The sequence below is a fragment of the Dioscorea cayenensis genome, chromosome 14 (assembly GCF_009730915.1).
Source record: "Dioscorea cayenensis subsp. rotundata cultivar TDr96_F1 chromosome 14, TDr96_F1_v2_PseudoChromosome.rev07_lg8_w22 25.fasta, whole genome shotgun sequence".
Classification (NCBI taxonomy): Eukaryota; Viridiplantae; Streptophyta; class Magnoliopsida; order Dioscoreales; family Dioscoreaceae; genus Dioscorea; species Dioscorea cayenensis.
The window spans coordinates 252,269-264,570 of NC_052484.1; the positions used below are offsets into that span (position 1 = coordinate 252,269).

The window sequence follows — 12,302 nt, forward strand, 5'->3', positions numbered from 1 at the left end:
TGCGCCAATTAAATTGATTTGATTGATGTCCTAAAGATAACTTCCGGCCATACAACCCTAAAGGAAAAAATAAAAAGTATTCCGTACATAAAACTTCCACAGGAGATCCAGAAAATGAATTGTAGTATGAGAGATCTTGAGTTCACTCACAAGCGCGGATACATCGGTTGTAATAGAGAAAAAAATTATATATTTTTTAAGTAAAATAATAATAACAAGTTAAGACATGTTCAGATTATTTTAAAAATAAAATATTTTTTTTTGAAAAAGTGTTTATTTTTCCCCTTAAATAATTATTATTTAAAAAAAAAACATATTTGAACAAGTTTTGTCATAAATCCTAATGAAATATAGAAAAGTTCATGGGTTTATATGAAAAATATCACTCCCTCTACAAGCCCTACTAATAAATTCAACCTCGTTCTCTCTAATGGCGCCCTTTCATCCCGCAGCCAAAATGGAGCTCCGTTTCCAGAACGGAGGTAGATGATCCATGGTCGATCGCCTGAAATCGAGCTTCCTTCTCAGTGAGAAATTCCTCTTTTTTTCCTCTTTCGATTGATAGTCTGGTTCCTAGGATTCAATGAGGTTTCGAAGATGGTATTGTTCTCTTTCTTCGTTGCCATCTCCTTCCAAGAAGGTTTCCAAGCGGAGCGAAGTGGCCAAGGTGAAGAGAACCATGGCTATCAAGTCCTTCGTTCAGAGGTCGCACAATCTCTGCTTTTTTTTTTCTTTGTTTGCTTTTACTTGATCATTTTGGTGATTAATTTTCTTTTATTTTTTTAATTTTTTGAGTTTTTTCTAGCTGGTTTCTTGTGTATTTGTAGTTTGATAAGCTTGAATGAATTCCTTCTTTCATCTGAGAACAGTGTGCTTGATCAATATGGAATGCAGCACATTGTGAATGAAAAGTATTTAAGATCAATTTTGTTCTTTTTTTAATAAATGGTGATTGCTTTGGTGGAGGTATCAGGTCTGGCATTGTGAGTTTTTATAGTTTTTTTTTTAATGTGAATTTTTGTAGCTAGTTTATTGCTCATTTTTAGAAGATAAGCTTGAATTAGTTCTTTCATTTCACAGTTGAGTGTTTGATCAGTATGGATTGTGATCTGCTTTGTTATATATACAGCACATTGTTAATGATATTTATTTCAGATTGTTTTCTAAATAAATAGTGTTTTCCTTTGTTAGAAATGTTTCGTATGACATGATTCATACCTAATTTTGTTGATCGAGTTTTTCTATGTTCTATTTTTTTTTCCTTTTTTGAGTTTTTGTTAGGTAATTTTTTAGCATTTTTATTTGATAAGGTTAAATTTCTTCTTTTGTTCTACAGGATGTGATGTTTGATCAGGTAGAAATTGTGATTTGCTTTGTAATCTGGAACATTGTTATGAAATGTATATAATCATTCCATGGTGCTTTCTGTTTGTTGTTACGCTTGAGCTATCAAGTTTTTATTCCTAATTTTCATTTCTATGTTGTTACAAATAATGATCCAACAACAGGTAAATAAGAAATGATTGCTTTTTGTATGTGTGTATATATACATATGACATTTAGCTTAAATTTTCAGTTGGATTGAGCGCACTTATCATGTCCGTGTTAGATGCTTTCTTTTTTAATTGCATTAGATGTCTTTTTATTTTGTAGAAGGATGGGGATTAATACGGATGCCTAATGTGTTTCTTTGATATTTTCCTATGTACTTTTAGGTGCTCCTAATTTCTTTTTGCTGTTGTATCTACACGAACACTAACAATACCATATTATTATATCCAGGCATAATATCCCCTTTTTACTTGCAATGTATGCAGGTATATGCTGGCAAACCCTGGAGTCTTTCCCAAACCAACAGAAGTTCGTGATGCTGTTGGTGGATCATGGAACATTGTGAAAGAAATTCTCGCAAAAATGAAAGCAGAGATGCTGCCTGCTTCTCAAATTGATCAGTCAACTGCAAGTACAAGCTTCGTAGCAGATGGTTCTGATGCTAAAGAGGTGGAAGGAAATATGGGCAGTGGCACAGTCAACACAGATGAAGGGTTTGGGGCATTAACTGAAATGCTCGATGTGGCAAAATCGCGTACCATGGAAGATAAAGATTCAGCAGTTTTAGCATCAGTGAAGAATTCAGAAAATTTTGAGGTGCTTCAACCCAAAAAGAGGCAAGAAACAATGGAGGATTTCACAACTTCTGGTTCTGTTAGCAACCAGCATTTACTTTGTTTAATGAATCAAATTGTTGGAGAAGGAAAACAGAATACAGTGGCTAAAGATACTCATAGACACTCCTTGAAGGCAAAAACTCTGGAAGATGCTTCTTCACCCTGCAGAAGTGAGGGCTACAGAAGAAGAATAGATGGCATGGCTTCAAGTCATTATTCCTTGGCTCCGAACCAGAAAAACTCAGAATTAGACAACACATCACCCAGAAATCCTGTTAGTTTGGTTGAGTTATTTACCCATAGAGCTGAAAAGATCAGTTTTGATTGCCCAAATGTTAACACTTTGAAGAGAGTGACACCTGTGAATTTTAGTGAGGAAGGCCCCAGCTCAATGAATCAAACTGTTGGAGCAGAAGAAAACGAACAAACTACAGTGACTGCAGATACTAATAGGTACTCCTTTAAGGCCAAATCTCTGGAAGATGCTTCTTCTCCCTGCAGAAGTGAAGATTACGGAAGAAGGATAGGTGGCATGGCTTCAAATCATGATTCCTTGGCCCTGGACCAGAGAAACTCAGAATTGGGCAAAACATCACCCAGAAATCTTCCTAGTTTGGTTGAGTTATTTAACCGAAATGCTGAAAATATTGTGCTTGACTGCCCAAATGTTGACACTATGAAGAAAGTGACACCTGTAAATCTTAGTGAGGAAGGCCCTGGTTCACTTGAAAATCTCAAAAAACATCCAAACTTGAGTTACAATTATGTGTTTGGTGAAAAGATCATGAAACAAGCTGATTATTTAAAGCTTAAGAAAGTGCATAGTGAGGAATCCGAGATGCAACTGGGAGTTAAAGGCAATCTTGATGGTATTGTTAAGCTTACAAGGGATACACTAAAGATGGAATCTTGGGCTGATAAATCTTCGAATAAAATTAATTTACCTTGCAAAGAAGCTTCTGTAGGAAATTCAAAGGCGTTTGTACATCAGAGCTTGAAACATTTGGGTTTGAACGATCAGCATACATCCAGGAGCCAGCTTGAGAAGAAACAGGCTAATATGCCTTCTGAAGGCCCTGGTTCACTTGAACGTCTCAATAAACATCCGAACTTGAGTTACGATTATGCGTTTGGTGAAAAGATTATGAAACAAGCGGATTATTTAAAGCTTAAGAAAGTACACAGTGAGGAGTTCGAGATGGAACTGGGAGTTAAAGGCAGTCTTGATGGTATTGTTAAGCTCACAAGTGATACGCTAAAGATGGGATCTTGGGCTAATGAATCTTCGAATAAAATTAATTTACTTCGCAAAGGAGCTTCTGTAGGAAATTCAAAGGCGTTTGTACATCAGAGCTTGAAACATTTGTGTTTGAACGATCAGCATACATCCAGGAGCCAGCTTGAGAAGAAACAGGCTAATATGCCTTATGAAGTAACTGAAAGTGAAGAAAATGAGGATTCAAATTGCTTAAAACTGGAGACAATTCTATTGGACAAAGATGAGAAGGCAGTGGACACATCTGATGGGCTGAACTCTCTATTTATCAGTGATGAGAGTGATTCTGATATCTCTGCTTTTGAATATCCAAGTCCTGAACCAAATAATGAGGTTCTTTCTTCAATGAAAGGATTTCATGTAAATATAAATCGACACGATGAAAAAATCGCCCTTGACAACAGGCTGCTGGTGTATTTTTTGCCTAAAATAGCCAAGGTGAAAGATCTTATCCAAGCTTTTGGTGACTCTGGGCCTATTTCTGAAATCAATATACTTCCATCAAGGGAAAACCGTTTCAACTATGCGCAAGTTTTCTTCAAGGTAGTTCCTCCTGACTTGTCTTCAAACATCTTCTTTGCTTTCGGGCTCTACTGTACACTAATAAAGACCAAGAAACTAATGTTATTAACTGAATGCTGTGATGTAAATGCTGCCAAAATATAGCAAAATCAATAGTTCATAGTTTTGATGCCTTTTCTGTTGCAGTTCATCTTTGCAAATTAAAGGAAATAGACACAATGGATACATTATCAATGGATAATAATAAGGTTGTTGATGAGTTGTAACTGTGTTTTTCCAGGTCTGACAATTCTTTATGCTTAGGTTGGCAAGCTTGTGTTTATATGCTGTGATATCTTCTTTTTTTTTCTCTCTAATTTATTAGGTGCTTCTGTAACTAGATGTTCTTTCTGCCTATTTAAATTATATATATAGACATATATTTCATTTGAGCCTTACAGAAATCTCGTTGTTTGGCAGACAAACGAGGGACTGAGAAAAGCTCTAAGCAAAACCGATGTGGCTGTAGGTGGTGCTGATGTTGCTATGAAGGCTGCCATTACACCATCAGAGATATGTGACAGAATGTTTTGTACAGAGCAAGTTAACAATGCAGATTTCCCTGACCATTTTCTAAAACATCCAAGCCGAACAGTCGTTATAAATGGATTACCTGACAATTTATCTTTTAATCACCTGAAGTGTGCACTCTCTACCTGGGGAAGAATCACCAGCGTTGTTATGGGAGCTTCCGTTTCCACCGTATTCGTTGAATTTGAGGTGATGTTTGTTTCTCTATTAATAAATCTCTTTTATCAGTAAAAACTCTTAGATATCTGCCTTATGAAATCAAAACTGATTGTTGTCTGCAGTCGGAAAAATCAAAAGAAAGAGCTCTCGCCAAAGCGACCATCTCAATATCAGGATTAACACTATCTATCCTTCGGGTGGATGCCCCGAAAACAACCATCATCCGAATATCAAATGTGAATCCTGTCAGCGGAGCAACAAAAGTTCACTCAATCTGTGATTCATTCGGAAAAGTCAAGAAAGTGACCGGACGATATATCGACACTTTCGACATCCATTTCAAATTGTCAGAATGGTCCAACATGTTGAAGATTATCAACAGGTAGTAAGACAATTTTGTTCTGCTGCTACCACCGAATGTTTTCTTTATTCCATTCATCGTCTCTGTCAGGTTAAACGGCCTCGTAGTTGATCAGCACAAATGGACTGCACAACCGGCAACTCTCATTCCAGCTGAGGTACTTCAAGCACTATGGAACAAACCTGAAGGTCAAAAACAAGTGCATGAGTTGGTTCGAAATATTTGCGAAAGAATAAGCGATGAATCGATAGATACATCGATAGATACATCTTTGCTTAGCCTCGCAGAAGAATATTCAAGATCATGAGATCTTCGTTAAATTCTTTGAACTTAATACATGCAGACTTATGAAGCTATTTTTGGTGATTTTGATTCATATGTTTATATCAACTACTGATGAAACCTCATCTGGTTGATCCCTCTTTTTGTAGACCATGTCATTGTAATCACTTAGTTCTCTGTTTGAGCAGCAGAAAATTTTGTCAATGTAACTCTCTGTTTGTGTGCTCTTTTTTTTTATTTTTTGTTTTATTTATTTTATTTTGCAAATGAATGTATTAATGATTGTTTATTGGACTTTCCAAAGACAAGATATGTTTATAACTTGGACAAATATTAATATTATAATCAATTTTTTTATATTAATAAAACATCCACAATATTTTAATAATTAGAGGTAATTTCAAAACATGTTCATGCTATTCTTGAATTTATTCCCTAACAAAATACTTCACAAGAGAAAAAAAAAAACACAGATAATTGTAATTAAAAATTTAACTCTAAACAAAACACAAGGTGAAATCCTCTCAAAGATCGATCAAAATTCATCGATAAAATTAGAACAAAGTTAAATTAAAGAAAGAAGAGGAAAATCAATGACACAATTGCAACTCAAATTCACTACATTTTGGCAAAACTAAGGGATCTCATGTTGCACTTTGCTTCTTCAGCTTCGCTAGTTCTTGTCGAATAGCACCACCCCTCTGTAGACAAGATAATGCCGATATAATTGAGTCACAAGCCGTCAAAGATCAAAACATTAAGTATAACAAAAGGAGTTACTTCTAACCTTGATCTTCGCCAACATAACCTTAAATCGATCGAAGTCATTTAAAGAAGCTCTTTTCTTCTGCACAATCAGCTTTCTTCCCCACGAACTATTTTCCCATTTGTTTTTCACATCTGCGCAATCAGAATCCATCTTGGTTAAACCAGTGTCAAGAAACAACTCATTCCCGGTAAGATAAACCGATAATACACTACTTCACCTGCAGTCTGCATTGCGGCGATCAAGGATTTCTTCTTCGGTATCCTTGGAATGTCAATCTTGATGTCAGTCAGAGAAAGCCTCTTAAAATTCATCTGGCCTCGCACCATATCCGGGGCATCAACCAAAGCCTGACAAGAATAAACAACACCATTGAGACATGAGTTATCGGAAGAAGTAGCTTCTCTAGTAAATATAACCAATTAAAACACCAAAATTTAACTGATCATATCTCGTATTATATGGACAAATGCATGAGTATGAAGCGATTGCCACAAAAGTGATAAATGAAAGAGATCAATATCTTCTAATAAATTATCTAGATTACCAATTGAAAAGATCACATTATAGCACAAATGCATCATAGTGGGAAAGAAATTGCCACAAAGACGATAAACAAAAAAAGTTCAACATCTTCATATAGATTCTCTACTAATAATATTACCGATTAAGCAACACAATTTAGAATATTATATCATATACAAAATACATCATAGTATAAAGAGAGTTTGCCTCAAAGATGATGAATAAAATAGATCAGCATCATCATATCGCTTCTCTAGTAATACTACTGATTTAAGCACCACATCAAGATCACATCGTAGTATGAAGAATTGCCGAAATATTAATCAGAAGAGATCGACATCTTTACAATTGCACTAGTAGTATTGCCAATTTATGCGCCACAATTTAAAAGATCACATCATATACATAAATGCAGTATAGCATGAAGAGAGATTGCCACAGAAATGAATGAATGGAAACAATCAACATCTTCAAATAGCTCCTACGGTACAGTTAGCAATTTAAACACCACAATTTAGAAGATCTTACCATATACAAACATGCATCATAGCATAAAGAACTGCAACAAAAAATGGTATACAAAACATCGGTATCTTCATATAGCTACTCTAGTGCAATAAGCAATGCAAGAACACAAATTTAGAAGATCACATCATATACATAAATGCAGTATAGCATGAAGAGAGATTGCCACAGAAATGAATGAATGGAAACAATCAACATCTTCGAATAGCTCCTAAAGTACAGTTAGCAATTTAAACACCACAATTTAGAAGATCTTACCATATACAAACATGCATCATAGCATTAAGAACTGCAACAAAAATGGCGCCTAGAAACATCGGTATCTTCATATAGCTACTCTAGTGCAATAAGCAATGCAAGAACACAAATTTAGAAGATCACATCATATACATAAATGCAGTATAGCATGAAGAGAGATTGCCACAGAAATGAATGAATAGAAACAATCAACATCTTTGAATAGCTCCTACGGTACAGTTAGCAATTTAAACACCACAATTTAGAAAATCTTACCATATACAAACATGCATCATAGCATAAAGAACTGCAACAAAAATGGTATACAAAAACATTGGTATCTTCATATAGCTACTCTAGTGCAATAAAGCAATGCAAGAACACAAATTTAAGAAGATCACATCATATACATAAATGCAGTATAGCATGAAGAGAGATTGCCACAGAAATGAATGAATGGAAACAATCAACATCTTCGAATAGCTCCTAAAGTACAGTTAGCAATTTAAACACCACAATTTAGAAGATCTTACCATATACAAACATGCATCATAGCATAAAGAACTGCAACAAAAAATGGCATACAAAACATTGGTATCTTCATATAGCTACTCTAGTGCAATAAGCAATGCAAGAACACAAATTTAGAATATCACATCATACAACAAAAAAAATGATTTATGAAAAAGATCAGCATCTTCAAAATGGCTAAAATATAAAAAATCAAACCAAAAAAATATCACAAAATTGCTTTTTTTGCCCTCTTTCTAATTGAAGCAAATGAACAATGTAACATCAACTTCAACAATCAATAAAGTATGATTATGAGTGATATTATAACAACCAATAAGAGTTTTACATAGTTTTACATAAAGGTCATATCTTTCCGAAAATTTAGAGTTCTCTGATGATGAACCAATTGAGGATTCAAAAGGACAATGAATGCTTACGCGATTCTGATCGACAACATCGACAATGACAACAAGCTTGCCATAATCCTTGCCATAGTTCACCAGCGCCACCCTTCCAATCTCCACGTATCGCTTAAAAGGCTTCAGATCACCAAAAGAAAACAAAAAAAAATCAAAGGCCAAAAAAATACAAATGGATTAAGGAAAAAAATCCACCATTTTACGCAAGAATTGATGGATTGAGGATGCAATTAGGAGGAATTTCTCTCACCATGGCTAGGGCTTCGGCAGCTGGATTGGTGGTGTTAGGGTTAGGGTTAGGGTTAGGGTTTTCTGAGTCTCTTCTCTTATTGCAAGCTTGAAAGGGTTTCTTACTCTGTGAACCGTCCGATTTGGAGTCAAAACGAAGAACATATCTCAAGGCAGTAAAATTGTACATTATTAAAAATAATTGTTTTTCATTAAAAATAATCTTTTTAATAAAAATGAAATGGTGCTAAAAACCCGAATCATTTTAATAATTTAACAGAATAATTTATTTATATATTTATTAATTGCTCTTTGAACATATGATAAATATCAATTTTATTTACCTATTAACCCATGGAATGGGTTGTATGCGCATATGTATATATTATAAAACTAAGTAAAATTTGAGAGATTTTTTGAAAATAAAAATAAATTATAAGTTCCTTTTAAAAAAAATATAATTTTTTTATCAAAATGAACAAGTCCCGTGTCCACTAGGGGCGGAGCTAGGGGTGGACGAAGGGGGCCATAGCCCCTGGTTTTTGTTTTGTTTTTTTAACAATATATATATTTATATATAATATAAAATAATATTTTTAAAAAAATTGTTAAATTTTATTGTTTTGCTCTTTAATATTTTACAAATTGATTTATATAATTTTTTATTTTGTATTTTTGGTAAAAATCTATTGTTTGATGAGTTGTTTTTTTTTTACAAATTAGTATATATAGTCTAAAATATTATAGTTTTAGACAAGTATATTTATAAAATTTTATTGTTTAGTCTTTTGATATTTAGTAAATTGGTTATATAGTAACAACTTTTTTTTGTAAAATTTTATTGTGCAATAACTTGATTTTTCGAAAAATTAGTATATATATGCTATTTAAAAAAAAATATAGTTTTAGAAAAATATTTATATAAATCTAATATCTTCTTCATTCACTTTTTACTTGTCCTCTAAAAAAAATTATCACCTTTTGAAACATTTTTTTGGCCTCATAAAAAAAGTTTCTCTCCCTTTGAAAAAATTTTTGGGGGCCCCTAAAAAGACCTGGCTTCGCTCTTGGTGTCCACAACTTAATTAATTTTTTCTTTCATATACATTCACCCAATGAATACGAGAATTGAATTGTAAACCTATTCCCATAACTGAGGGTTTTTTGTACAACTGTGTCATGAGTGTTTTGAATCCTAGGCAATGAAGTCTCGTAACCAAAAGATCTTGGATATTAATTTTTTTATTAACCTAGTGATTACCATAAACTAAAACATTTAAGGAGAATGCTAACATAATTTTAACACTTTATATTGGCACGAGATCTACTTGCATGCTACAAATCATCCTTTCTTTGAATTTTTAGCTCATTTTTAATACAAAAGATACCATATTTTGTAATTTCACAACTCACTACAAAAATGCACTTGTTAGTTTCTTAGCATTACAATATATAGTATTTATCTTTGAAATTTTATGTTAAGTGGATATTTTACATATTTAATTGTTTAATATACAAACTAACATTAAAGAATCGTGGCTAGCTTAATGGTAACTATCAAAATATCGTAATTGATTCATTTTCATACCCACTTAATTATTATTTGCTTTGTTTCTTATCAAATTCGTCAAAAAATAAAAATAAAAAATAAAAATAATATCAAGGGTCCTGATCTATTGTTTTTTTAGAAAAACCATGTCCACATATTGAAAATACAGTAGCCTTTAAATATTATTTATTTAAATTGCTATGGGTAGTTGGAGTATAGATTTCATACTCTATGGTTATTTAATATCAATAAATTTTTGGTACTTTTTTATTTAAAAAAAAAATTGATGCCATTGTGCTTGTGTAGGGGCCTGGACCATGGAAAACAGGAAAAATAGTTGATTCTTAGTCAAGTTGGAAAATGATGCAAATGAGACTAAATTTAAAACCTTGCAAAGTTGGTCTCATGCATGCATTGATTTGATGTCTCCTTTGCCTTCAAAATGTATGAACATCTCTAAAGTTTTCATTGTCTCACACATGTCTTATACTTGCTTATATTGGCAAAAACATGCTTCCTATTTTTGTTCCCCCTATCTCTTTCCTATCCTACCTACCAACTCATTTAATTTTTAGTGCTTCCTTACTGTGATTTTCAAACTTTCCCCATTTATTTATTTCATTTTTCATGCCTTTTATGTTTTAGTCCTAGTGTCAATCTTAAGATTTTTAGTATAATTATACTAATTATAGTATTTATTCGTCTATAATCAATGGAAATTTTGAAGTTTATCACATTAATGGTTTATTTATAAATAAATAAGCGATTTGTTTTGAATGAACTGATTGTTCGAATAAACTGTTGTAAGTATAAAAATTGATATTTTTTAATAAATATTATACTCTTTTGTGTAATTCTATTTGTAATTAGTTGTGGATTTTAATCCAAGATTAGATGGGCTCAATTAAATCTAGAGCTTTAAATACATTTATAGTTACCCATTAATAATATTTAGTTTTATAATAAAGCCTTGCTCTTTTTAATGATACTCTTATACTTCTTTGTAACATGATTAGTGTCTAACTAACATTGATTGGCCGCCCATTGATAATTTTCACCAAATGTTTAGTGATAGCCTTTTTAGACATGCTTTGGATGAGTTTGATTAGTATGTATATTTTTCATTCATTTCATCAACTTCCTAAAAAAGCAACCCAACATTGCCATGTGATTAGCATTTCTTCCACTTATTTTTTATTTATTATTATTTAATTTTTAAAAAAGGCGACAAGCGTCGGAACCCATAAACAAACACGTGGGGAGCCGGGCTTTCCATCGCGCAGACCTGCCTCACGCTGCGTGAGATGAGGGATTGAACTCGGGGAGCCACGCTCAGCACTCGAGGCAGACATCCTACTGCAAAGGGCCGATCTCGATAGGCCAGAATGGTTGTTGGCTTTCTTCCACTTATTTCATCCTCCACCATCATTTTTTAAATATTTATCTTTTTTTCTCCCTTCTACATATGCTCTTTTTATGAATAAATTTAAATAGACAACTTTAATGCAATTATACCTCTCAACATGCTATATATATATATATGTATTTTTGTTTTTAATAGAGTGGATAACCACTAGCTACTTTATTAAACAAAAATGAACGAGTACAAATTAAACTAAAAAAACAAGTTCAGAAAAACAAAGAGTAAAGCAAAAACATCCAAACTAGAGGTTAAACCGATTACAAGGGGTAAGACTCACCTCAACACAAACAAAAACAGAAAAACACACAAAAAAAAAAATAAACTAAGAAGGCGAAGTCCACCGCCAGGTAACTCAAGCCTCCTCAAGCCAGGATCGAGAGTGGATCACTCATGAGACGGATGAGTTGTATTGCCTTCTGAAATGTCCGGTCTAGTGCTCAAAAGATCCAGAGAGCACTTGAAGTTTCAGATGGAGTATCCTGGAATGCAAAGATACTGATTTGTCGTTGCAAAGAACCAAACAAGAACCATATGTATAATTTTAGAAATCATTGAATGTGTGCGAAGAACAAGCATATTGAAAATTACCTTAAAAAGTAAATCTCAGAGACGACGATGTTGCTTGTGAATAGAGGGAATCCAGGAAGTCAAGGTCTCGAAAAGGATTATGAATGGTAAGACAACCTTAGAATTTACTTAAAAAAAAAAAATTCAAATACGGTATGAAAATTTGCATTTGAGTAAAAGATAATCAGCGGATTATGAGTCTCTGTGACAAA

General features: G+C 33.2%; 2 protein-coding genes across 2 annotated transcripts; one reads left to right on the top strand and one right to left on the bottom strand.

The window, feature by feature from the left end:
* Positions 1-440: 440 nt before the first annotated feature.
* LOC120275472 lies at positions 441-5,573 on the top strand. The gene is made up of 5 exons (XM_039282060.1): positions 441-705; positions 1,818-3,987; positions 4,426-4,725; positions 4,818-5,077; positions 5,147-5,573. Exons 1-5 carry the CDS (start codon positions 584-586, stop codon positions 5,361-5,363), a joined length of 3,069 nt encoding a protein of 1,022 aa, XP_039137994.1. The 5' UTR covers positions 441-583; the 3' UTR covers positions 5,364-5,573.
* A 242-nt stretch (positions 5,574-5,815) lies between these two features.
* LOC120275473 (60S ribosomal protein L14-2-like) lies at positions 5,816-8,661 on the bottom strand. The gene is made up of 5 exons (XM_039282061.1): positions 8,574-8,661; positions 8,342-8,443; positions 6,325-6,454; positions 6,126-6,238; positions 5,816-6,039 (listed from the first exon to the last, which is right to left on the bottom strand). The coding sequence occupies exons 1-5, from the start codon at positions 8,574-8,576 to the stop codon at positions 5,983-5,985; spliced, it is 405 nt and encodes a 134-aa protein (XP_039137995.1). The 5' UTR covers positions 8,577-8,661; the 3' UTR covers positions 5,816-5,982.
* Positions 8,662-12,302: the final 3,641 nt, after the last annotated feature.